Source organism: Chiloscyllium plagiosum, chromosome 10 (assembly GCF_004010195.1).
Source record: "Chiloscyllium plagiosum isolate BGI_BamShark_2017 chromosome 10, ASM401019v2, whole genome shotgun sequence".
Classification (NCBI taxonomy): domain Eukaryota; kingdom Metazoa; phylum Chordata; class Chondrichthyes; order Orectolobiformes; family Hemiscylliidae; genus Chiloscyllium; species Chiloscyllium plagiosum.
The window spans coordinates 66554052-66579760 of record NC_057719.1 but is presented as its reverse complement, the minus strand read 5'-3'; the positions used below and the strand labels follow the sequence as shown (position 1 = coordinate 66579760).

At 45.1% G+C, this 25709-nt stretch overlaps 1 protein-coding gene across 5 annotated transcripts in view; it reads right to left on the bottom strand.

Annotated features, from left to right (window-relative positions):
• fmn1 (formin 1) overlaps nucleotides 1-25709 on the bottom strand; it is a 367109-nt gene that overhangs the window by 151707 nt on the left and 189693 nt on the right. For all 5 annotated transcript variants that reach the window (XM_043697987.1, XM_043697990.1, XM_043697988.1 and 2 more), the window contains 2 exons: nucleotides 22533-22594; nucleotides 1533-1621 (listed from right to left, as the gene is read on the bottom strand). In XM_043697987.1, coding sequence (XP_043553922.1) covers nucleotides 1533-1621; nucleotides 22533-22594 — 151 coding nt within the window. The remainder of the gene's footprint in view (nucleotides 1-1532; nucleotides 1622-22532; nucleotides 22595-25709) is intronic.

Sequence of the window (25709 nt, the reverse complement as noted above, 5' to 3'; positions counted from 1 at the left end):
CATGAGTAGAAACTGATTATTGAAATCTTTTAAATTCCGTTCTTCTTAATCAAGACATTCCATGTCTGCTCCTACTCGATGTTCAACCCAAACCTTACCAGTTGTCTTCCTGCTTAGCCTGGGAGCACCCTGCTCTATCCTTCTGACTACACAAGCATAAAGGCCCAACTCAGACCCTTGTTCCCAACTTCCTTGTTTCACCTTCGCCTCAATTCGCTCCTTGTCTTTGCTACTGTTGCACACTCAAACCCCAACTTGAGGCCTGATGATGCCTGCCAGCAAATTACAGAGCAGAGAATTAAAATATCTGAACAGCAGCAAAAATTATATGAAAAGAGGAAAATGTTTGCTCTGTGAAATTTTCATAGGGCCAGGGATAGATTCAACAGGAAAGCAAGACATATCGCATCCTTTGGAACTTGTGGAAAACAATGATTTTAAAACAGGAAGCTTAGCTCTTCAAAATTATTCTTTGTGCATAATTGATCTGGTGAACACTAGTTACACAAATAATTTTCACTATAAGAATTCTCACATGAAAAAAACATGTGGTTCGCTGATCACTCCCTCATGTAATCAAGGGCAAGGCAGTAGTTTGAGATGATTCCAACGAGAAGAAAAATAGTTTTTTTTTAAAGTAGCGTAGTCAAAAATAAAATTATGAATTTTGGATAATTGCTGAATGACTACACTTTGTACACAAGGGAGCATAACATCAACTGTCCCAACTGAGGTAATTTTTAAGACAAAGCTATGATTGTTTATCGTCAAGCAGGCTAATCGATGCAGAATATTTCTTTTTAAAAAATTGACACAATTTGTTTGTGGCGCGAATAGTCAATAATTGAAAAGGCCAAGTCACCATGGTCCTACCAGTCTGCTCTCTCATTAGAGTGTGACTACCAGTGGTGCTCTACCCTGAGGATCACCACACCTCAGGCAAAGGGAAAGGTTGAGAAAGAGAATCATTGAGAAAATTACATGGTGCAAAACTCAATACGATTTAGTATCAAGATAAATATGCTTAGACTTTGACATGTCATAAGCTAATACTAAAATAAAAATCGATGTGTTAAAGCAAGTTATATTAAATGGTTAATGTTTTTAAAGGCAATATTATTATGCTGAGTAAAATAATGTCTTTGTATAATCACACCCATCACAAAAACATCGTACAGTGTTTGGTGAAGTAATCTGAAACTTAACTAAGCTTTTTTTAACCCAACATTACTACTAACTGATATCCTTTAACTTTTGTGTACTGAATATCATATTTTATTTTTATTTTGCTCAAAAGCATGGAAGTGGACATTAAATATTTTATTCTCACAATTCAACAATACAATTGATGATCACATACAAGCTATGTTCTTGTTAAGCCAGTGTGAAAGTTTTACCTGCACAGAGTACAGAAGGCATTACCATATTGTCACCCAACTCTCTAACCCATGCTCTTCATAAATGCAGCTCGCTGCTGAAAGTACAGAATTTCAACACTGTTTTAACTAGTATATCAAAAGTAAATTGCTTACTGCTCTGGCTTATCCAGGAGCTTTATTTCTTCCTCTTTTGACTTCTCATAATATTTGTGAATCACTGTCAGTTCATCCTCCTGAGCTCTCTGTAACACAGGGACATGGTTAAAATAATCATACAACACTTTAGGACAGGAACAAATAGGTAAAGTTCATTGTTTGTCCAATATCTGAACCAATTTTGTATTAAAGCAGGGTCTTTAGGCACACACTTCATTTCAGAAGATACCTGAAGCAAACATACATTTCATTTTATGATAAGAATTTTGTAATGCTTACCTCTATGATTAAGAATACCAGTCACTCCCACCCACAATCTAGGATGGTGTGAAATTAGCCAAGCAATTTCACAACAATGGAAGAGAGTACTCTAAATATTATAAGATTATTAAAGATTGTCTTGTCTATTTTAAACAATAAGTTCAATCATTGAGAAATTATTGTTTCGTAACTAGATAATTGTTCTATTATATATAATGAGCCCAGTGTTCTCCGAATTACTGGTAGTGATTTCCTTTCATGCTCTCCACTGTCATTCCACTTTCCTACCACTGACTCCCATCTCAACACATATTTAAAAGCAACAAATCATGTCAGATTACAATCCATTAAAATATTGATTAACTAGAATAGACTGAATATCTTAACATTGGTATTGTTTGCAGAAAGACAAAATTGTCCTTGTTATATTGGCTGCCCTTACTGTAGGTAAAAATAAGGACTGCAGATGATGGAAACCAGATTCTAGATTAGAGTGGTACTGGAAAAGCACAGCTGGTCAGGCAGCATCTGAGGAGCATGAAAATCGACGTTTCGGGCAAAAGCCCTTCATCAGGAATAGAGGCAGAGTGCCTGCAGGGTGGAGAGATAAATGAGAGGAGGGTGGGGACAGGGAGAAAGTAGCATAGAGTACAATGGGTGAATGGGGTGGGGATGAAGGTGATAGGTCAGAGAGGAGGGTGGAGTGGATAGGTGGGAAGGAAGATAGGCAGGTAGGATAGGTCATGAGGGTGGTGCTGAGCTGGAAGGTTGGAACTGGGGTGAGGTGGGGGAAGGGGAAATGAGGAAACTGGTGAAGTCCACTTGATGCCCTGGGGTTGAAGTGTTCCGAGGCGGAAGATGAGGTGTTCTTCCTCCAGGCATCAGGTGGTGAGGGTGCGGAGGTGAAGGAGGCATAGGACCTCCATGTCCTCAACAGAGTGGGGGGGGGGGGGGTTGAAACGTTGGGCCACAGGGCGGTGGGGTTGATTGGTGTGTGTGTCCCGGAGATGTTCCCTAAAGCGCTCTGCTAGAAGGCATCCAGTCTCCCCAGTGTAGAGGAGACCGCATCGGGAGCAACGGATACAATAAATTATATTGGTGGATGTGCAGGTAAAACTTTGATTGATGTGGAAGGCTCCTTTGGGGCCTTGGATGGAGGTGAGGGAGGAGGTGCAGGCGCAGGTTTTGCAATTCCTACAGTGGCAGGGGAAGGTGCCAGGACGGGAAGGTGGGTTGTTGGGGGGCGTGGACTTGACCAGGTAGTCACAGAGGGACTGGTTTTTGCGGAAGGCAGAAAAGGGTGGGGAGGAAAATATACCCCTGGCGATGGGGTCCGTTTGGAGTTGGCGGAAATGTCGTTGGATGATTTGGTTCATGCAAAGGTTGGTAGGGTGGAAGGTGAGCACCAGGGGGTTCTGTCCTTGTTACGGTTGGAGGGGTGGGATCTGAGGGCGGAGGTGCGGGATGTGGATGAGATGCATTGGAGGGCATCTTTAACCACGTGGGTTAACCTTACTGTATCCTTGCTGTAACCACCTGATCTCTTTGCAGTAAGTGCATTTGTGTGCAATCTGTGGGAATCAATAAACACATAGCACTTGTAATATGGCGTCAAATGGGTGCTGCTGAAAATGTATGGGTCTTCAGGGCTGTAGGAGAGTAAGCCACTGAAAGAAATAACATGGGAGAATTACAAGAAAAAGTCTACAACTTTGAATCACTGAGTGAGTCAATATGGGGATGAAATTTCCATTCCTGGGTGCTGTGGAAGTAAAAGGAAGAGAAGACAGAACTGGAAGGCTTGCCACTGAAAGTGGAGAAAATACGAAATAACAACAGAATTAACTTTTAAAACAAAACTGAGCATTTAAGGGTTGTTGAGAACGTAATGGTACTCGAAGCTCTATTGCAGATTAAATCCCACTGAGGAACAGAAAATGTTGAATTCTATACACACACACAATAAGCCTCTTAATAATGTTACTTATAAATGGAATGTGTTCAACATCAGAACTCAAGGGAAGAGGGAGACAATTGACTATCGATGTAACTGCACTGATAAATCTACTTAAGTAATGTGAATTTAGAAAACTGAAAGTTGACCTTCATCAGCAATGGGAATTGTCGTAAGCATGAGGAAACCTGCTGAGGGAGCATATTTGATTAGATCCCTACAGTGTGGAAATAGGCCCTTCAGCCCAACCAGTCCACACCGATCCTCCAAAGAGTAACCCACCCAGACCCATTTCCCTCTGATTAATGCACCTAACACTATGAGCAATTTAGCATGGCCAATTCACCTGACCTGCACATCTTTGGACTGTGGGAGGAAACCGGAGCACCCGGAGAAAACCCACACAGACACGAGGAGAATGTGCAAACTCCACACAGTCGCCCGAGGTTGGAATCAAACCTGGGACCCTGGTGCTGTGAGGCAACAGTGCTAACCACTGAGCCACTATCTACTGACAGAAGAAGAACTTATTCTCAAGAAATCTATAGACATGTGCAGAAGCTCTGAGGTTATTAATCAGCAGCTGAAGCAAACTAATGGGAGAACAGCCAAGGCCTTATAGGCAGAATGAAAACAATAGGAAGGATGTTATTAAATTGGAAAGAGTGCACAAAAGATTTACAAGGATGTCACCATGTCTGGAGGGTTTAAGTTATAAGGAAAGGGTGGATAGGCTATGACATTTTCCCTGGAGTGTAGGAGGTTGAGGGGTGACCTAATAAAATTATGAGGGGCATAGATAAGGTGAATAGCAAAGTTATTTTCCCTAAGGTAGGAGGGTTCAAAACTGGAGGGCATAATTTTAAGGTGAACGGGGCAAGATTTAAAAGGGACCCGAGGGGCAACGTTTTCACACAGAGGTGATATGTATATGGAATGAGCTGCCAGAGGAAGTGAAAGATCCATGTGCAGTTACAACATTCAAAAGACATTTGTCGAGGTACATGAATAGGAATGGCTGAGAGGGATATGGGCCAAAGGCAAACAAATAGGACTAGTTTAGTTTGGGAAACCTGGTCAGCAAGGAGGATTGGACTGAAGGGTCTGTTTCTGTGTTGAATGAAACTAAAACACACTGGTGAAAATGTAGGAATAGTTGTAGAAAAGCAAGCAAAAAGATTAAGATCAGAAGAAAGAATGTAAATATTATTCAGGACAACACCCTAAAGAAAGGAAAGCACATCCACTGAGGGGAAAACAGTGAGTTAAACGTAAGAAGTTGAATCATTTCATAGGCAAATGCTTAGCCAGAAAGAAGCAAATCAAATCATGAAGTTGGCTGCTGGAGAGATGCTTGCAAATGATTGTGATGAGTCACTCGACACAATACAACAAGTAGGCATCATCAGAAATAAAGCTGAGAAATGGTTGTGACAATCTGAATGATGACTACAGATAGCAAGTATCAAGTGAATGTGAAATGTCTGACAGACTTTGTGCAGCATCATGACCTTTGCAGACCACTGAAATATGACTGAAGACGGTGACCCGAAATGCAGCACTTGAAAGTAAAGTTTGGAATTAAATGATGGAATGACATTCATTCCAGGATGTCAAATTAAACCGAAAGCCCAACGCAAAAGGAAAATTGAGAATCCAGAGTTTCAGACTGAAGCTATTAAACAAAATTCACTTATCTCAGCTGGGCCAATTCTAATACTTGGACTAGAAACCATAAACATGCCAGAAGCAATTTGCAGTATGGCAGGCCACTAACTCATCCCAAAAGATTAAAAAGATGTTTATGGGCCTTAGACGTCTCTTGGTTAATATAATCTCACAGTATATTCCTGATGAAGGGCTTTTGCCTGAAACGTCGATTTTCCTCCTCCTCGGATGCTGCCTGACCTGCTGTGCTTTTCCAGCACCACACTAATCTCGACCCATAATCTCACAGTAGATGAGCGTGTGAGATCAATTAAGTTTCCGTTGAGGAAATTTCCAGCTACCATCAGTCCAGCCCAAAAGTCAAGCACAAAAGTGAAGGAAGTGACAACTTCTACAGACTGAATTAGGACCATGGCAACTGTATTGAAAAAAAAACTGGAAAACTTGGGAGTATGCACAGTTCCAAAGAATCTTAGCAAAGCTTTAAAGAGATCTTTCTATTCCATTCCAACCGATGAAGAAATCGGCCACGTCTTGCCAAGGTCTTTTCTACACTCATTATGAAGAATCATTGCTGACAAGCAAAGCTGGATGAAAGCAGCAGTTTTCTAACCACAGTCTGGATGCCATTTGGGAGATACAGATACTTGAACCTGCAGTTGGCATTTCTACCTGTCTAGAGCAATTGTCGCCTTGATCATTTGCAGTGAACACAAATGACTAAACATATAATCACAAATTCAGACATCCAAGGGTCTTCCAGCCTTAGGCAAATGGACTGCCCTTGGCTTCAAATTCCAAGGATTGCAGGGGGCAGGCAGACTGAAGGTTGGGGAACCAGGCCACCTCTCAGGCATTGTGAGAGACAACTTCTGAGAGACATCTGTGTGGTCCTTCCTCCATCTGGGTGTCTCCTGGCAATGCCCTGTCTCTTTGTGAGGAAGGGATACCTGCAGTGCATATGCCAGGTTCCCCAATCCCCCTGACACCATGCCATCAGTACTGAGGACAAATAGCTGAACTGATGAAGTGCAGATATGTGCCCCCTATGCAGCAGAGCATTGAGGGTGCTGGACATGACTCTCCATGGCAACCGCCAGCCTTTCCATGGAAGCAGCCAGAGAAATGCATGCTTGAGGTAGCTGGGTCACCACTTTGTAGCTGCATTCCCGATCTGTTTGTACAATGAGGGTCACTGCCTTCCACATTCCTGTCTGCTGCCCCTCCTCCTCACTGTGCATATGGATGCAGTCCCTGATGGGTGCTGCCACAGGGTCTTTCTTGCCTGGAGCTGAGCAGCAGCTTAGACTCTGACAGTCCTCCGATTGCCAGCAACCTGGGCTGTTTCTCCCTCAGGCAGCTGGTGCAGTGAGGTGCTCACCAGATTGTGCCCCCAAACCTTTTAAGGCCAATGTTCCCACCGAGGTGTCAGTATCTGAGATTTTAAGGGAGTTATAGGAGGCAGCCTTGCTCAGGCTTGCTCTAAGGATTCAGTACTCCTCAGAAGTCAAGGAAGTGACATCTGGTGGAGCCGACTGTTTCTTGCAGGGATGGCAGATATCCTGGTGGTACCTGTAAGACGAGGAGAGAGAAGTCATCATGGCTTGTGGTTAGAATTAGTGTGCGATGATCCAGGTTGACAATAGGGTTAATGGGAGCGTTGTATGAAATGAAGATTGATACTTGCTCAGCTTGTGGCACATGGGTCTCTTGGTATTCCTGCAGGAGCGGTCCCAGTCTTCTCCTAGGAGGGTTAATGTCTCTCCTTGCAGAGGCTGAGGATGTTAAGCACTCCTTCTACACCCTTTGTATTTGTGGGCTCTCTGCTGCTATAATGAGAGAAAAGGAAGGACTGAGTGAGCTGAAAGTGGTTGGTGCAGATGGGGGAAAGGTGTTGAGGTGGTCTGACACAGTGAGTAGATAGCACAGAGGCTATGCAGGGTTAGTGGTGAGGGAGGTTTTGAGGTTTTTTTCCAGGGGTTGAGAGCAATGGGCGGAAGGTGTTGCAGGCAATAGTGAGAGAGGCAGCCTCGAAGCTTTGTTGGGAGGTGGGTGCAGGAGCAGAATCAGTTTGATTAACAGTCAGAAGAGTGTGGCACTTACCCTGGTGCAGCGGAGAAGGTCACTAGCCTACTACTGTACTTCAAACCTTCGACCCATGAACACCGCACTGAACCAAGTGGTGACATTGGAACAGGCTGCCAGGATCTGGTGTCATAGATTCCTCTGCCATCCCTCTGGGTAAAGGATGCTCCTCTTTTGCACCAATCCCTGCAGCAGGACATCCAGCTCCCTGTTGGGGAATGGAGTTCCATCTTCCCTTTCTCTAACATGTTCAGGAACTGTCTGCCATTGAGCATGGCAATTCAGAATGTCAGTGCTTCTCCAGGTGCCCAGCAGCCTTGGAAACATAGCATTGATGCTCCTGGCCCTGTGACAGCTCATCTACTGAGTGGCGAGTTACTCTGGGAATGATGCATGATAAGATGGAGAAAGTGAGGTCTGCAGATACTGGAGATCAGAGCTGAAAATGTGTTGCTGGAACAGCGCAGCAGGTCAGGCAGCATCCAGGGAACAGGAGAATCGATGTTTCGGGCATAAGCCCAAAAAGGCTTATACCCGAAACGTCGATTCTCCTGTTCCCTGGATGCTCCCTGACCTGCTGCGCTGTTCCAGCAACACATTTTCAGCATGATAAGATGGGGCTACAAACAGATATGATGAATGTTGCAGCAGTGGGCTATTATTATTGAGGTGAGTTTAGTAAGATACCGAAACTTCACTAGGCCTCATAGCGAGAAACCCTGTAGAAATCCTCCAAAAAAACCTAACTGAACTTACACTTAACCTATTCAGAACTGAAAAAAAGAGAGTTGTATTGGACTTGAAACATTCCCCGTTTCCTTCTCTCCGGATGTTGCCAGACTTGCTGAGTTTTTCCATCATTTTATGTATTTAAAATTACAGGTCTGCCTTTTGGAATCTCTCTGTAAATTATTGACGCACTGGAAGATACAGCAAGTAGTTGATGGATTATCAATTAGGTTTAGATGGTGTCGAGCTCCTTGAGTATTGTTGAAGCTGCATCCATACAGGCAATTGGAGAGTATTCCATCACACTCATGACTTGCACCTTGTAGACTGACAATTTCTAGTGAGTCAGAAAATAAATTACTCCTTGCAGAGAAGAACCCCTAGCCTTTAATCTGTTCTTGTTGCCACAATATTGACGTGCCTGGTCAAGTTTGACACTGATAATGTTGACCTCCAGGGTGGTTAAGGTTCAGTGATGGCAATACAATTCAATGACAAAGAGATATGGATGCTTTCGGTCTCATTGGAGATGGTAACTGTCTTACGCCCAAGTGTCTTGAATGTTATTTGCCACTAATTGTCCTGAGTTTGGACATTGTCCAGATCCTTCATTATGTGGACACAGGTGATTTAATGATCTGATAAGTCACATAGGAAGCTGTACAGTCATTAGTGAGCATTCTCATTTCTGATCTCACTGTTGTCACAGACAAAACATCTGAAGATGGTTTCTTCTACACTGAGGTGATCCAGCAGCAGCGTCTGGTCTGGGATCCAGTACGGATTCCAACCCTCAGGTGCGTGCCATGTTGACAACAGCCATCATCTCCATACTGCTGCTGCCATTCAGAACACCTACCCTCCTCCACTGGGCTGGCAGCTCTGAACATGTGGGGCTTCAATCTGTGCGATTATTGGTCCTGGGGGAAGTCCCACTATTGGTCCCTCAAATGGAACAAGATGTGGTGAACCTTCCTAAAACGAGGGGATGTGGGCCTCCGGCTGGCTCTCCAGCTGAGATGCTCACTGTCTCAGGTCTCCAGAGCGTCAATCTGGATCCATGAATGAGTAGTCAACTTACCATTGGCTTACCATTCCCTTGTACAAACTGGATAGTTACAGCTGCATTTTACAAAGAGGAATTCTTCAAAATGAGAGAAAGAAATGCTGAGTTGATCTTTTGCAGCTTATAATCTCTTCTAAACTTATAAGATTTTTAAAAGTGCTTTTAAAGTATTTGTGTGTTGATTTCTGAACCAGTATTTGCAACAACACAACTTGAGAGCTTGCTAAAAAAAAATCATCTCTTTGCCCTAGGCATTTATCATATCATGGAATACCTCAGAGAGTACAGCAGTCTGTTCTAATGAGCATTAGTTGTCATGATGAAGGACAAAGATTCTTCTTTATTGGTAAGCATGACAACATTGACCTCTAACTAATAGAATCTTATCAGTAACTCAAACCTACATTTTTTAAAAGAAAACACCACAGTCGCCATGCAAATCTATCCTTGTTGCCAAGTAAAATCTGTATCCCATTATTCACCATTAATTTTCGTGTTGTATGAAGTAGTAAGCATCCCAAATGTAGGGATAACCTCTGTTTAACTAAGAGTTTTGCCAAAACTTTCAACCACAAGCTTGATTTATGAATAACGTGTTAAGTGTCAGAATAACCTGCTTTCTTCCACTTATTCAATAGGAAGGTAGACATTAGAACTCAGCAATATGGTTCAGAAAGTAAGCATTAATATCTGTCTACTTCCATCAAGAAACAACTCACGCTAGGATAATTATCTAGTTTTATCACCTCACCACTAGGAAGGTATTGTAGAACATATATTTTGCCAATCCAAATAAACCCGTTGGACTATAACCTGGTGCTGTGTGATTTTTAACTTTGTCCACCCCAGTCCAACACCGGCACCTCTAAATCATTTTGCCAATCCAGTTGAGCTCATATTTTTGCCTGTACTTTGGCCTAAGCACAAGGAGTCTGTATTATGTGGCCAGGATATCTCAGACTGTATAAGACTCGCGATAACTGCACGTTAATGTTTAATAGCTTGCAAAAAGTCTTGGGGCAGTGTTAACTGTACACAGTCACAAAATCTGGGCAACTGCTTACATTTAAGGTAGAGCTAAACTGAAAACCTAGGAAGCAGGATTTAAGTGTCTGAAGGATGGAGGGAAAAAGGGAAAAAAGAGAAAGACTATATATTGTAAATGTCATTTGACCTAACTGTGATTCTGTAATTAGATTAGATTAGATTACTTACAGTGTGGAAACAGGCCCTTCGGCCCAACAAGTCCACACCAACCCGCCAAAGCGCAACCCACCCAGACCCATTCCCCTACATTTATCCCTTCAGTTAACATTATGGGCAATTTAGCATGGCCAATTCACCTAACCTGCACATTTTTGGTCTGTGGGAGGAAACCGGAGCACCCAGAGGAAACCCACGCAGACACGGGGAGAATGTGCAAACTCCACACAGTCAGTCGCCTGAGGCGGGAATTGAACCCGGGTCTCTGGTGCTGTGAGGCAGCAGTGCTAACCACTGTGCCACTGTGCCGCTGTGCACGGGAAGAGCAGCAGTTGAGAACAGATTGTTTTAAATAGCCCAGATGTTGTGACTGTATACAGTTAACAATGCCCCAAGACTTTTTGCGAGCTATTAAACATCAATGTGCAGTCATTGGGAGTCTGATACAGTATTGTGCACTCTATAGGGAAGCTGTGTGTAAAGGACAAGCAGCAGCTTGACTCACCAACACAGTGAACTGAGACAGGCTGGGCAGGTTTATTTCTATTGGCTTCAGAACCCTGATAGTGGAGTAAAGGGCAAGCCCATGGGAAAAGGTTGCTCTGCCAGTGGAAATAAGGTGAGCATGCATTTAAAAATCAGTGGTGAATCACACAATTATCATTTAAGAATTCTGAATAAATTAGTTCCAGGGATCTTTTCTGTCGATGCCCACGTCTAGGAGTCTAAAGTTTTGTAGCTTCATTTTTTTTGTTCTGGGTCAGACTCTCTAGTTCTGCCAGAGATCAGACAAATTATTACACAGTTATTTACCTGCAACTTTTCTGGCCTGTCTTCCAATGGACGATCCTGCAGAACTTACCAAGTACAGGATTCCTCACAGAGGACAGCACAGAAAATGCCTGTAAAAGGCACGCACACCTTTTATTATAGCATTAACCGCCTTATTTAGGTAACTTAACCCAATTTAAATACACAAAGTATTTCCAGAGCGGGAAGGTAATTATGTTAAACAAATGTGTAAACTAAGTGTGAAAGATGGTAAAGGCAGTGGTAATAATACTGGGCCATGGAATTATAGGTTCAGATCCAATCACAGTAGCTGGTGGAATTTAAAATCAATCAATAAATCTGGGATGGAAAGATAATCCCAGTAATGGTATCAAGAAATGATCAGCAATTTTTGAGAGAAACCATCATCAGTTTCCTTTAGGGAGGGATATCTGTCAGAATTACCTGGTCTGGTCTACACGTGACTTAACTCGAGAGTTGCCATTGACACACTAATCCCATGGAAGCATAAGGTAAAGAAGGAAAAATCGGGGGAGGGGTTAGAGTGGCAGGTGGTTAGTTGAAGAGAGAGGTCAGGTCAGGTTGTAGTCAGGCTGGGGCATCGGGGAGGGGAAATGGGTTGTGGTGGGGTAGCTGGAAGCCCCAAGGTAAGGGAAGGGGGGGAAAATAAAGTTGGAGAAGTCTAGACGAGTCAGGGTGGGAGGGGTCAGCTTTATTGTTACCCATGAGTTGGTCTTGATTTTTATTTGGGAGAAAGTGAGGACTGCAGATGCTGGAGATCAGAGTTGAGAGTGTGGTGCTGGAAAAGCACAGCCGGCCAGGCAGCATCCTAGGAGCAGGAGAATCGTCGTTTCGGGCTTAAGCTCTTCATCATTTTATCTGGATAACTTTCCAGATAGGTGAGTTTGAACCGACTGAGGTCTATGATTATTAATCAGAGTTGCAGTTTTTTTTGTGGGAGAGAGTAATTGCCCATCGGATGTTTAAACTTCCTAAGGAATTCTCACATACTGCGTCAGGATATCTGAGGTGTCCTGTCGAGTCACTTTCAGGGTGCTCTGACTATCCCGAGGTTGGAGGATCTGAGCCATGAGTTTTCTTTGGTGATAGGATATGCTGAGCAGGAAGCAATCATTCATTGAGAGCTGCTCCTGACTGTCGAACATATGCTTCCCTGGCAAATGAGTGGGTAAATAATCCCGTTCCTGTGGAAAATCTGTAGTTGTGGCTATGCAGTTGTTGTAACCTTGACAAGTGAAAGAGAGTCCATTTCAAATATACGAATTGCCCAATTGCCGTTCTCCTTTATCACTGAATCCCTACATAATGGAAACAGGCCATTTGGCCCATCAAGTCCACAGTGACTCTCTAAAAAGCATTCTACCAAGATCCACCCCTCTACCTTATCCCTGTAATGCTGCCTTTCCCATGGCTAATCCAACTGGCCTGCATGTCTTTGGACACTATGGACCATTTACCATGACCAATCCACCTAATCTGCAAATCTTTGGACTGTAGGAGGAAACCATTGCACCCAAAGGAAACCCACACAGACATGGGGAAAATATGCAAACTCCATATAGACATTCACCTGAGGGTGGAATCGAACCCGGGTCCCTGGCACTTTGAGGTAGCAGTGCTAACTACTGACCATGCTGCCAAATTTTAGTTAATTGTCAGGTTCATGTTACATTGGCTTCAGCTATGTCATGCTGGGTTGCAGATACTAGATATAGTGCAAACCTGCTCACTGATTTAATCTCACCTAAACCCGAACAAAATCACTCCGCCTTTAACTAAGATAATAATTCAATTGCTTCTCCAAATATCAGGCCATTTAAATTTAGTTTTCAAATATAAAAACATATTCTACTTTGTAAATAACTAGTTTTTAAAGTTTGAAAATAGATAAGAGAAGAAAGTCAAGTTCCTAACGCACACTCCAGTATCAGTAAGCCAGATAAAATCATCCTGTTGAAGAGAAGCACAGAGAAACTGTTCCTCACCATGCGCATTAGAAGTGTGCTTGTGCCAAACACAGCCATTTATGTCTCTAATGAAGTCCAGCTACTGCATGTTTAGAAGATTATACGCACAATGTTCAGCCCAGTTCTCTTTCACCCTTGTACACTATAACATGTTCTAACTTGCTTTGATTCCTGACACTAAAACATCTACAAGGTTTGATATGTCACTGTTGTAAATTATCCTCAAATATTTTTGTAAAGTTGGCCACTTTTGTGTTTTATGGAAATCATACATTTTATTAATCATTGTCAGAAATCTTTGAATGAATTCCTTGAAAAATAGACCAAAAGAATCATGGTGAGCTGAATTTTCACCTCCCAGTCAGGTGCAATAGAAAGTGGTAGTAAATGGAATGTAATGAGGTCCACTCCTATTTGCCCAGCTCAATCTCCATTTCACTGCCCCAGGAATCCTCTGTCTTTGTGCTACATCTCCCTTCTCCTTGGGAACTGATGCAGGTCAATTTTGTCGGTGCTGGTGGGCTTTCTTTCAATAGTGGGGATCGCGTTCAGGAAAGTGGATTGGGGATACCAAGGGAGGAGGTTAGTGGTAGGGGAAGACGATGCCATAGCCCTTCATGCCGCAGTCCTGTCAAGAAAGTTTATTATAGCTGCAGAGTTTACTTCAAACCCAATGTTATTTAGAATGTCTCTCCTTGGTATTTTGAACTTACACATAAAAAATCCCAATTTTTATTAGAATTGTCCATTTACTCTAAACTACTCCTCTACATAATGAAACACCATAATCACTACTTTGTCCATCTTCCCTCTTTATGGCCTCAATTTCTTTCAAGTCTACATCTCCTAAGTTTATCATTGCCATCAGGGTCCTTCTGACCTGCTGAATGACCCTGACATTCTCTTTATCTGTTTCCACTAAAGCAGTTGAGTCCTTTTTACCTCTGTCCTGTGCCACCACTATTTAAAAGCCTAAATGGGCAGTTCCTGAGTGTACCCTCTTTAAACATAGCACACGATGCCTTTAACGATGCAATCATTTATTGATCTCTAATTCGATGTGTTGTAAGTGGATGCTATTAAAGTCGAGCGGTTTCTTTTTCCACTGTGTATACAGCATCTCACTTCACATAGGTGATGGTGATATGGCAAGAATAAAAGTGAAGTTATCAGCATCATCATTATTTCAATTTAAAAGTTAGGAGGCCATCTAGCCCCTCCATCCTGCTTCTCCCACTCAATATGATCATGGCTGAGATGGTTGTGGCCTCAACTTCACGTTCAACTTCACCCACCTGCAATAACATTTGATCCCCTGTCAGTCAATAGTAATTCTACCTCTGTCTTAAAAATACTCAGCGATCTTGCTTCAACTGCTCTCTGGGGAAAAGAGTTCCAAAGAGTTTCAATCCTCTGGAAGAAGAATATCCTCATCTCCATTGGAAATGGGAAACCCCTTTTGCTTACACTGTGTTCCCCTCATTATAGTAACTCCAACAAAGGGATATATACCCTTTCAACACCCAATCTGTCAAGCACCATCAGGATCCTATGACTTTGAAGAAGATCATTTCTCATTCTTCTAAATTCCAATGGATAAAGGCCTTCCTTCACAAGATTGAAATCCCTAGAAAGGCATAAGCTCAGTAACACTTCTTTGAAGTGCTTCTAAGGCATTTATATTCTTTCTTGAATAAGGTGGCTAAAACTGTAGACAGTATTGCTGGTGTGCTCTCACTAATGCCCTGGGCTTGCAGGGAAACTTGCTAATGGTGGCAATCTCATGTATCTGCTCCCTTCGTGCTTCTTGGGAGATGTCACAGATTTGCTGCCAAATGAGCAATGGTGACTTACTGCACTACATTTAGAGAGAGATCATTCCTACAGAGCTGTGCCTGAAGACGTTCAATGATCTGACATGGAAGATAGAGTAACAGACTGGCAACTCCCTTTTTCTGTCATTGACAGCAGCATACATTTGATTCTCTAAATTCAGTGGAGAACAAGTAACCCAACATCCTTCAACATGGTTTAGGGAGACACAAACTCTGTAGTTTGCAACTTGGCATTGGCAGAAAGGTCCAATAAACCCAGGGAGATATTTCTAATTAACTTGTTCAAGGATGTTGGTACACACCTCTGGGGCAAGTGGGATTTGAAACTGTGTCACCTAGTTCAGAGGTAGAGACATTACCACTGTACCACGAGATCCCATAAAACTTAGGGTACAATCAATTGATAAAATTATATCAGCTGACTGGTTCCACATGCAAGACTTAATGTGAACCTTATGAACTCAATTACTTAATAAAAGAGGTTTGTGGTCATTTACCATGAAGAAGCCAGAAAATATTCACAATATCAAAAAATATTGTGCTGACAACTATAAATCAGGTCAAACAGTTAGTAAATTGAATTGGGTTGAAGCAAATTGATTTAGCCGTATTGTCACATATACTCAAATCAGTACAGTGAAATGTTTACAAGTCACCACTTATGGTCATCTTACAAAGTTCATAGATACAAATTCTTCAGTACAAGTTCTTAGGAAAAATAATTAGAAAAATAAAGAAATAAATAGTCCAGAATTATAGATCGCAGGAATCAATTTAGAAAGTAGAGAACTAGGAAGTTCAGAACAACAGTCCTTCCAACCCAGTCCACACTGGCCTTAGATTCCAGTCCACACTGGCCTTAGCCTCCAGTTCATACCGGGCTTAGCTTCCAGGCTACACTGGCCTTAGCCTCCAGTCCACACCGGCGTAGCCTCCAGTCCACACTGGGCTTAGCTTCCAGTCCACACCGGGCTTAGCCTCCAGTCCACACCGGCCTTAGCTTCCAATCTACACTGGCCTTAGCCGCCAGTCCACACTGGCGTAGCCTCCAGTCCACACCGGGCATGGCTTCCAGTCTACACTGGCCCTAGCCTCAAGTCTACACTGGCCTTAGCTTCCAGTCTACACTGGCCTTAGCCTCCAGAGTACACTGGCCTTAGCCTCCAGTCCACACCGGCCTTAGCCTCCAGTCCACACCGGGCTTAGCCTCCAGTCCACACCGGGCTTAGCCTCCAGTTTATACCGGGCTTAGCTTCCAGTCTACACTGGCCTTACCCTCTAGACCACACCGGCCTTAGCTTCCAATCTACACCGGCCTTAGCTTCCAATCTACACCGGCCTTAGCTTCCAATCTACACTGGCCTTAGCCGTCAGTCCATACCAGCGTAGCCTCCAGTCCACACCGGACTTAGCTTCCCATCTACACTGGCCCTAGCTTCCAGTCCACACCGGGCTTAGCTTCCAGTCTACACTGGCCTTAGCCTCCAGTCCACACCGGCCTTAGCCTCCAGTGTCCACCGGCCTTAGCCTCCAGTCCACAACGGGCTTAGCCTCCAGTCCACACTGGCCTTAGCCTCCAGTCCACACCGGTGTAGCCTCCAGTTCATACCGGCCTTAGCCTCCAGTCCACACCGGCCTTAGCCTCCAGTCCACACCGGGCTTAGCTTCCAATCTACACTGGCCTTAGCCTCCAGTCCACACCGGCGTAGCCTCCAGTTCACACCGGGCTTAGCTTCCAGTCCACACCGGGCTTAGCCTCCAGTCTACACTGGCCTTAGCCTCCAGTCCACACCGGCCTTAGCTTCCAATCTACACTGGCCTTAGCCGCCAGTCCACACTGGCGTAGCCTCCAGTCCACACCGGGCATGGCTTCCAGTCTACACTGGCCCTAGCCTCAAGTCTACACTGGCCTTAGCTTCCAGTCTACACTGGCCTTAGCCTCCAGAGTACACCGGCCTTAGCCTCCAGTCCACACCGGGCTTAGCCTCCAGTCCACACTGGGCTTAGCCTCCAGTCCACACTGGCATAGCCTCCAGTTTATACCGGGCTTAGCTTCCAGTCTACACTGGCCTTACCCTCCAGTCCACACCGGCCTTAGCTTCCAATCTACACTGGCCTTAGCTTCCAATCTAAACTGGCCTTAGCCGTCAGTCCATACCAGCGTAGCTTCCAGTCCACACCGGACTTAGCTTCCCATCTACACTGGCCCTAGCCTCCAGTCCACACCGGGCTTAGCTTCCAGTCTACACTGGCCTTAGCCTCCAGTCCACACCGGCCTTAGCCTCCAGTCCACACCGGCCTTAGCCGCCAGTCCACACCGGCGTAGCCTTCAGTCTACACCGGCCTTAGCCTCCAGTCTACACTGGTCTTAGCCTCCAGTCCACACCGGCCTTAGCTTCCAGTCTACACTGGTCTTAGCCTCCAGTCCACACCGGCCTTAGCTTCCAGTCTACACTGGTCTTAGCCTCCAGTCCACACCGGCCTTAGCTTCCAGTCTACACTGGTCTTAGCCTCCAGTCCACACCGGCCTTAGCTTCCAGTCTACACTGGTCTTAGCCTCCAGTCCACACCGGCCTTAGCTTCCAGTCTACACTGGTCTTAGCCTCCAGTCCACACCGGCCTTAGCTTCCAGTCTACACTGGTCTTAGCCTCCAGTCCACACCGGCCTTAGCTTCCAGTCTACACTGGTCTTAGCCTCCAGTCCACACCGGCCTTAGCTTCCAGTCTACACTGGTCTTAGCCTCCAGTCCACACCGGCCTTAGCTTCCAGTCTACACTGGTCTTAGCCTCCAGTCCACACCGGCCTTAGCTTCCAGTCTACACTGGTCTTAGCCTCCAGTCTACACTGGTCTTAGCCTCCAGTCTACATTGGCCTTAGCTTCCAGTCTACACTGGCCTTAGCCTCCAGTCTACACTGGCCTTAGCCTCCAGTCCACACTGGGCTCAGCCTCCAGTCCACACTGGGCTCAGCCTCCAGTCTACACCGGCCTTAGTCTCAAGTCTACACTGGCCTTAGCTTCCAGTCCACACCGGGCTTAGTCTCCAGTCCACACTGGGCTCAGCCTCCAGTCCACACTGGCCTTACCCTCCAGTCTACAGTCTCCAGTCCACACCTGGTGTAGCCTCCAGTCTACACCGGCCTTAGCCTCCAGTGTCCACCGGCCTTAGCCTCCAGTCCACAACGGGCTTAGCCTCCAGTCCACACTGGCCTTAGCCTCCAGTCCACACCGGTGTAGCCTCCAGTTCATACCGGGCTTAGCTTCCAGTCTACGCTGGCCTTAGCCTCCGGTCCACACCGGGCTTAGCCTCCAGTTTACACTGGCCTTAGCCTCAAGTCCACACCGGTGTAGCCTCCAGTTCATACCGGGCTTAGCTTCCAGTCTACACTGGCCTTACCCTCCAGTCCACACCGGCCTTAGCTTCCAATCTACACTGGCCTTAGCCGTCAGTCCATACCAGCGTAGCCTCCAGTCCACACCGGACTTAGCTTCCCATCTACACTGGCCCAAGCCTCCAGTCCACACTGGGCTTAGCTTCCAGTCTACACTGGCCTTAGCCTCCAGTCTACACTGGCCCTAGCCTCCAGTCCACACCGGGCTTAGCTTCCAGTCTACACTGGCCCTAGCCTCCAGTCCACACCGGGCTTAGCTTCCAGTCTACACTGGCCTTAGCCTCCAGTCTACACCGGGCTTAGCCTCCAGTCCACACCGGCCTTAGCCTCCAGTCCACACCGGCCTTAGCCTCCAGTCCACACCGGCCTTAGCCTCCAGTCCACACCTGGTGTAGCCTCCAGTGTCCACCGGCCTTAGCCTCCAGTCCACAACGGGCTTAGCCTCCAGTCCACACTGGCCTTAGCCTCCAGTCCACACCGGTGTAGCCTCCAGTTCATACTGGGCTTAGCTTCCAGTCTACACTGGCCTTAGCCTCCAGTCCACACCGGGCTTAACTTCCAGTCTACACTGGCATTAGCCTCCAGTCCACACCGGGCTTAGCCTCCAGTCCACACCGGGCTTAGCCTCCAGAGTACGCTGACCTTAGCCTCCAGTCTACACTGGCCTTAGCCTCCCGTCCACACCGGCCTTAGCCTCCAGTCTACACTGGCCTTAGCCTCCAGTCCACACCGGCATTAGCCTCCAGTCTACACTGGCCTTAGCCTCCAGTCCACACTGGCCTTAGCCTCCAGTCCCACACTGGCTTTAGCCTCCAGTCTCACACTGGCTTTAGCCTCCAGTCTACACTGGCCTTAGCCTCCAGTCTACACCAGCGTAGCCACCAGTTAATACCGGGCTTAGCTTCCAGTCTATACTGGCCTTAGTCTCCAGTCCACACCGGCCTTAGCCTCCAGTCCACACCGGCCTTAGCTTCCAGTCTAGACTCGCCTTAGCCTCCAGTCTACACTGGCTTTAGCCTCCAGTCCACATGGGGCTTAGCCTCCAGTCCACACCGGCCTTAGCCTCCAGTCCGCACCGGCCTTAGCCTCCAGTCCACACCGGCCTTAGCCTCCAGTCTACACTGGCCTTAGCCTCCAGTCCACACCGACCTTAGCCTCCAGTCTACACTGGCCTTAGCCTCCAGTCCACACCGGCCTTAGCCTCCAGTCCAACCGGCCTTAGCTTCCAGTCTACACTCGCCTTAGCCTCCAGTCTACACTGGCTTTAGCCTCCAGTCCACATGGGGCTTAGCCTCCAGTCCACACCGGCCTTAGCCTCCAGTCCGCACCGGCCTTAGCCTCCAGTCCACACCGGCCTTAGCCTCCAGTCTACACTGGCCTTAGCCTCCAGTCCACACCGACCTTAGCCTCCAGTCTACACTGGCCTTAGCCTCCAGTCCACACCGGCATTAGCCTCCAGTCTACACTGGCCTTAGCCTCCAGTCCACACCGGCCTTAGCCTCCAGTCCCACACTGGCTTTAGCCTCCAGTCCCACACTGGCTTTAGCCTCCAGTCTACACTGGCCTTAGCCTCCAGTCTACACTGGCCTTAGCCTCCAGTCTACACTGGCCTTAGCCTCCAGTCCCACACTGGCCTTAGCCTCCAGTCTACACTGGCCTTAGCCTCCAGTCCACACCGGACTTAGCCTCCAGTCCACATTGGCCTTAGCCTCCAGTCCACACTGCCCTTAGCCTCCAGTCCACACTGGCCTTAGCCTCCAGTCTACACTGGCCTTAGCCTCCAGTCCACACCGGCCTAAGCCTCCAGTCCACACTGGCCTTAGCCTCCAGTCTACACTGGCCTTAGCCTCCAGTCCACACCGGGCTTAGCCTCCAGTCCACAATGGCCTTAGCCTCCAGTCCACAATGGCCTTAGCCTCCAGTCTACACTGGCCTTAGCCTCCAGTCCACACCGGGCTTAGCCTCCAGTCCACACCGGGCTTAGCCTCCAGAGTACGCTGACCTTAGCCTCCAGTCTACACTGGCCTTAGCCTCCAGTCCACACCAGCGTAGCTACGTTAATACCGGGCTTAGCTTCCAGTCTATACTGGCCTTAGCCTCCAGTCCACACCGGCCTTAGCTTCCAGTCTATACTCGCCTTAGCCTCCAGTCTACACTGGCCTTAGCCTCCAGTCCACATGGGGCTTAGCCTCCAGTCCACACCGGGCTTAGCCTCCAGTCCACACTGGCCTTAGCCTCCAGTCCACACCGGGTTTAGCCTCCTGTCCAACACCGGGCTTAGTCTCCAGTCCACACTGGCCTTAGCCTCCAGTCTATACTGGCCTTAGCCTCCAGTCCACACCTGGCGTAGCTTCCAGTCTACACCGGCCTTAGCCTCCAGTGTACGCTGGCCTTAGCCTCCAGTCCACACTGGCCTTAGCCTCCAGTCCACACTGGCCTTAGCCTCCAGTCCACACCAGCGTAGCCTCCAGTTCATACCAGGCTTAGTTTCCAGTCTATTCTGGCCTTAGCCTCCAGTCCACACTGGCATTAGCCTCCAGTCCACACTGGCATTAGCCTCCAGTCCACACTGGCCTTAGCCTCCAGTCCACACCGGGCTTAGCCTCCAGTCCACACCGGGCTTAGCCGCCAGTCCACACTGGGCTTAGCCTCCAGTGTACGTTGACCTTAGCCTCCAGTCCACACCGGCCTTAGCCTCCAGTCCACACCAGCGTAGCCTCCAGTTAATACCAGGCTTAGCTTCCAGTCTATACTGGCCTTAGCCTCCAGTCCACACCGGCCTTAGCCTCCAATCCACACCAGGCTTAGCCTCCAATCCACACCAGGCTTAGCCTCCAATCCTCACCAGGCTTAGCCTCCAATCCTCACCAGGCTTAGCCTCCAACTTAGCCTCCAATCCTCACCAGGCTTAGCCTCCAATCCTCACCAGGCTTTGAATCCAGAACATGCAAGGAATATCTGCCAGCCTGACCTCATCTGGCCTACATCTGAGTTCAGATCCACAACAAAATGCTCCTGGATATGTTGAGCAAACCACTCAACTCTATCTCACTGCTACAAATGCTGAGTTCAAATTGCAGCAGCTGTCTCAGTGAGATTGAAACCAGGGCCACTGTACCACTTACATGGGTCCTTGGATTGCAATCCCAAGACAATGCAACAACTCCTGTGTGGAAATTGTTTGTCAGGTTTCCTACAGTACAAACCTGGTTATACCTGGTTCACTGGCTATTGGAGCAGGGAGGTATAGTGAGGTTTGAGGATTTGCAATGAACAAAAAGAATGATTGCTGAAGGACAAAGGAAATGGTGTAAGGATAGCAGCAACAAAGGCAAACTATTAAACAGATGAGAACACTTCAATGGTAGCTTGATTCTGGATCTTTCTTGTAGCTATTGTTAAGACTTTCTCCAAGTGTTAGCCCTACTGATAATGCACTCCATATTCTTCGGCTTTCCTAGCAGTGAGACCACTTCATTGCCACCAATTGCAGGTAATGTTCACAATAAATGACAGTCATCCCTTGTTTTGCTGAAATAAATGGTGCTATGGGAGCACGTATCTCAGGTTTTGCCACTTAATAGCATTTATTCCACTGAACTGTAGGTAGCATCAGTGCACACACTGAAGAATGCATTGCTAACAACAGCAAAGTCATTAGTGGCTAAACTCAGCAGCTACAGGATATCCCCATCTCCCCCCACCCAAACAATCCTTCCTAACCTTTCAGTTTACAGGACTCCAGAAATAAAAACATTTAAATTTGTGATCAAAGCATTTGATACTGCAGAATTAATTAACTTAGTAAATTCAAAAGCTTAATGATAATACTTATTTACTAGGAAGTGTTCACTTGTTGTCCAATGGTGGAAACAGTATAAAATGTTATTGTATCCAGTACCAAACCAAAATGAATAATAGACTAATATACTAAATGGATTCCAGTAATTCTAATAATATGTTTTAAAGAATTAGTGAAGTTCTTTTTTATGAGTTTTTGTGCTTTGTATGGCGTCAGTACTTACATTGTCATACAATGCTTGAAGTGTTTCCAAATCCACCACAGTGTTGTCCAGATATAAAATAGCTGAAATGACAATGCACACGACACATTAACTTGTAAAGATCAATGTTATGTTAGATAACACTTAATTCAAATCTTTATTGTTCACATAAACACACAAATACATATAAATATATCAATGGCTTTAAACCACATGACTTGCTTTACAGAAATAAGTGGGATATTAAAGACCTGTAAGTGGTGCATCCCATCTACAATGATTGCTCAAATATGCAGTGTCTCAACTGCAGATAAACTTATTCAGCTAGTATTACAAGATCAAAATGATTCAAGTGAGACTCTCTCTGGCTCTGAATGTTATTACATGTAACACTGTTGCAAGAAAGTCTGAGGAATTGCATCCACAAATGTTTAATTGCATTGTCAGGCTGTTCACCATCTAATGTGTTACAAATCCTTATTAGCAATCTAAACATACATTGTCTGCTCAGATTTTCCACTTTATTGAAAGTTTAAGATAAATAGAAAGGAAGCAGACACATGCTGTGAAGAACTGGTAATTTTATTGGATTCTTGTAACTAGAAAAAACTGTTGCTCAGCCAAGTCTGGCTTTTGAAATCTATTTTGAGGTAATTTAAGGCAAACATTTTCCTGTGCCACTATGGTGTCCGCTCACAAAAACAAGAATTTATATACAGAAAGATCATTAGTGTAGCATTGTGCCCATTTGGTTATAATAACCGTCACTGACGACAAAAAACAGATCAGCATCGTGCACTTAACAAACTAGCAGGCACACGCATTAAAACAGTTTCTTACTAAATTCATGTACTGTGACACATAAAACGAATAGAGTATTTGGAATCCACATGTTCTTGGTTTGGTTGTATTAATTTACTGATTGTGTGAACTTATGCTATCCTGAGCCTGAAGACAAACCTAATTATTTTCAAAAGACGTTTAGCCTAGCCCATCCATAAAGGCTCATATGTCATTCTGCTGTATTCAAAGTAGATTCTGTTGGAAGCATTTTCTTTCAGATATTTTCCACAGGTAGCCGCAGCAAAGCAACACTTCTTTTGTTTGTTATTTCTTTTGACATTCAGCAAGGAAAATCTGCTTTTCTCCCCTTTGCCAAGTCTTTCTTTATTGATTTAGTGACTTAGAAAAATCATTCAACTACACAAAAGTCACTTGCCTCAGACTTTCTGGGACCATTCAAATGCAATCTATTTTTTTCTAGCTGGAAAGCTTTCTGAGGGATTATGCTTCATGTGGCAACAGAGGAGAACAAAATTATATTTTCATTCGTAAAGTTCAGAGGAGACTGTCACCAAGGCAGCTAGCAAGAGGAATATGAGCATAGTGATAAAATCCCTTTTGGCTTAACTCCATGACCTGTTGTGCCAACCTTTATAGGACATGTCAGCCATCCAAACAGTAATCCCTGGAGGATGTCCCTGGTCTGACTGACTTTCCATTAGCCCACAGTAACTGTGTAATTTGTGATGCACAATTATGATAGGATTGACATACAGTTGAGAGACTAGCAGAACCCTATGCCCCACAAAGTCATGAGCAAATGGTTCTGGCACCAGATCTGGCCTAGGTTCATCAGACTAAATCCCTTGATCTTCAAGGCAATTTCAAAAGAACACATGTTATAAGTTACTCAGAACAAAGAAAATATTTTTAAGCTCGTAGATTTGCTCAGTGTTGGGTCAGCAAATCTGGTCTAACAGGGTGTAGTGAAAGTTAATGCTAAGAAACCTTAAACCATAACCCATTATTCAAATTGAACCCAAAGTACAATCACTAAAATTGATGCCAACACAATGGACATGCCTTGTGGTACAAACAGGTTCCTTTGTTTGCTAGCTGGCAACACAGACCTAAAGTTAAAGCAGCCACTTTGTATTTACTTCTGTCGAGTTAGTGGTGGGCAGGAAGCAAAAGTGTTGAAATATCTGAATGTTCTTTAAATGTAACAGCATAATATCATGATGCATTGTGGTCATCTCAGACTCCCTGCCTTTTGATGTATAATGTTTTTTAACATTTTCTGTCCTTTAAGCTCTCCGAGTAACTGAGTAAAAAAAAAGGTGGCTGATTCAATTATTCATAGTGCAAGCAAATGCTGCAAGACCGAAGTCAAATACATTGAATGTTAAATGTGACTCCATTTTCCTATTAACTTGCTGTTTTCCAATAGAAAGGTACAAATGCAAGAAGTCAAGAAAACTATTGTGTTGTAGTTTTGTTGCGAAGCAAATAACAATGATCAGTATCCATATAAGTTATTTCTAGATTTATATAATACAATGCAGATTGTAGGTATTCAAAACTTTTTCCTTAGTAGTGTTGAAATCAAAGGTACAACTGTTAAAATGACAAGACACATGTTGGAACACATAAAACGTGCAATGCAATATTTTCTGCCAGACTAAGAGAACGGACTACTATACATGATGCTTATCTTGAATTCAAGAATTGGATATTGCTTTAGTGGTAGATATAGAAAATTAGAAGCCAGGAATGAAAATTCAATGGTTGGATTTTAAGCCTTCAGACTGCTCATAAATAAGATAATAACATATGACCAGATGTAGTGCCCAAACACTGCCAGAGCAATTAGTTATATAGATCAAATGCTGTTAATACTGAGCAATACATGGAAACCCATTAGATATTAAACAAAAAAACCTAGAAACTGTATTTAGGTAAGCCCCTTGCTCAGCAGGGGATTAAAGGACCTTAAATAGAAAGCTCACTGGATCTGTGGAGTGTTAAATGTCATAAAGAGATAGCAATGCTAAATTGCTAGGCACTGCTATGAACAGATGCTATCATTAGACATTATAGATTCCTGCTGCCAGGTAATTTGGCAGGGAATTTGGACAGTTAGCACAGGAAAATACAAAGGCCACCAGGACTTTCTCTGGCATTTCATTCACATGGTGTAGATGCTGCCTGTGTCTCTTACCAACCAATGGAAGCATCCAGAGAACAATGACTGAAGCAACATGCTGGCCAGCAGAAACGTCAGTAGGATTATCTCAATTAGAAAACCTAGGAACAAAAACTACTGAACTATCTTTCCAGCTTTTTCTGTGTGTCTGTGTGTGTGTGTGTGTGTGAGTGAGTGAGTGAGTGAGTGAGTGAGTGAGTGAGTGAGTG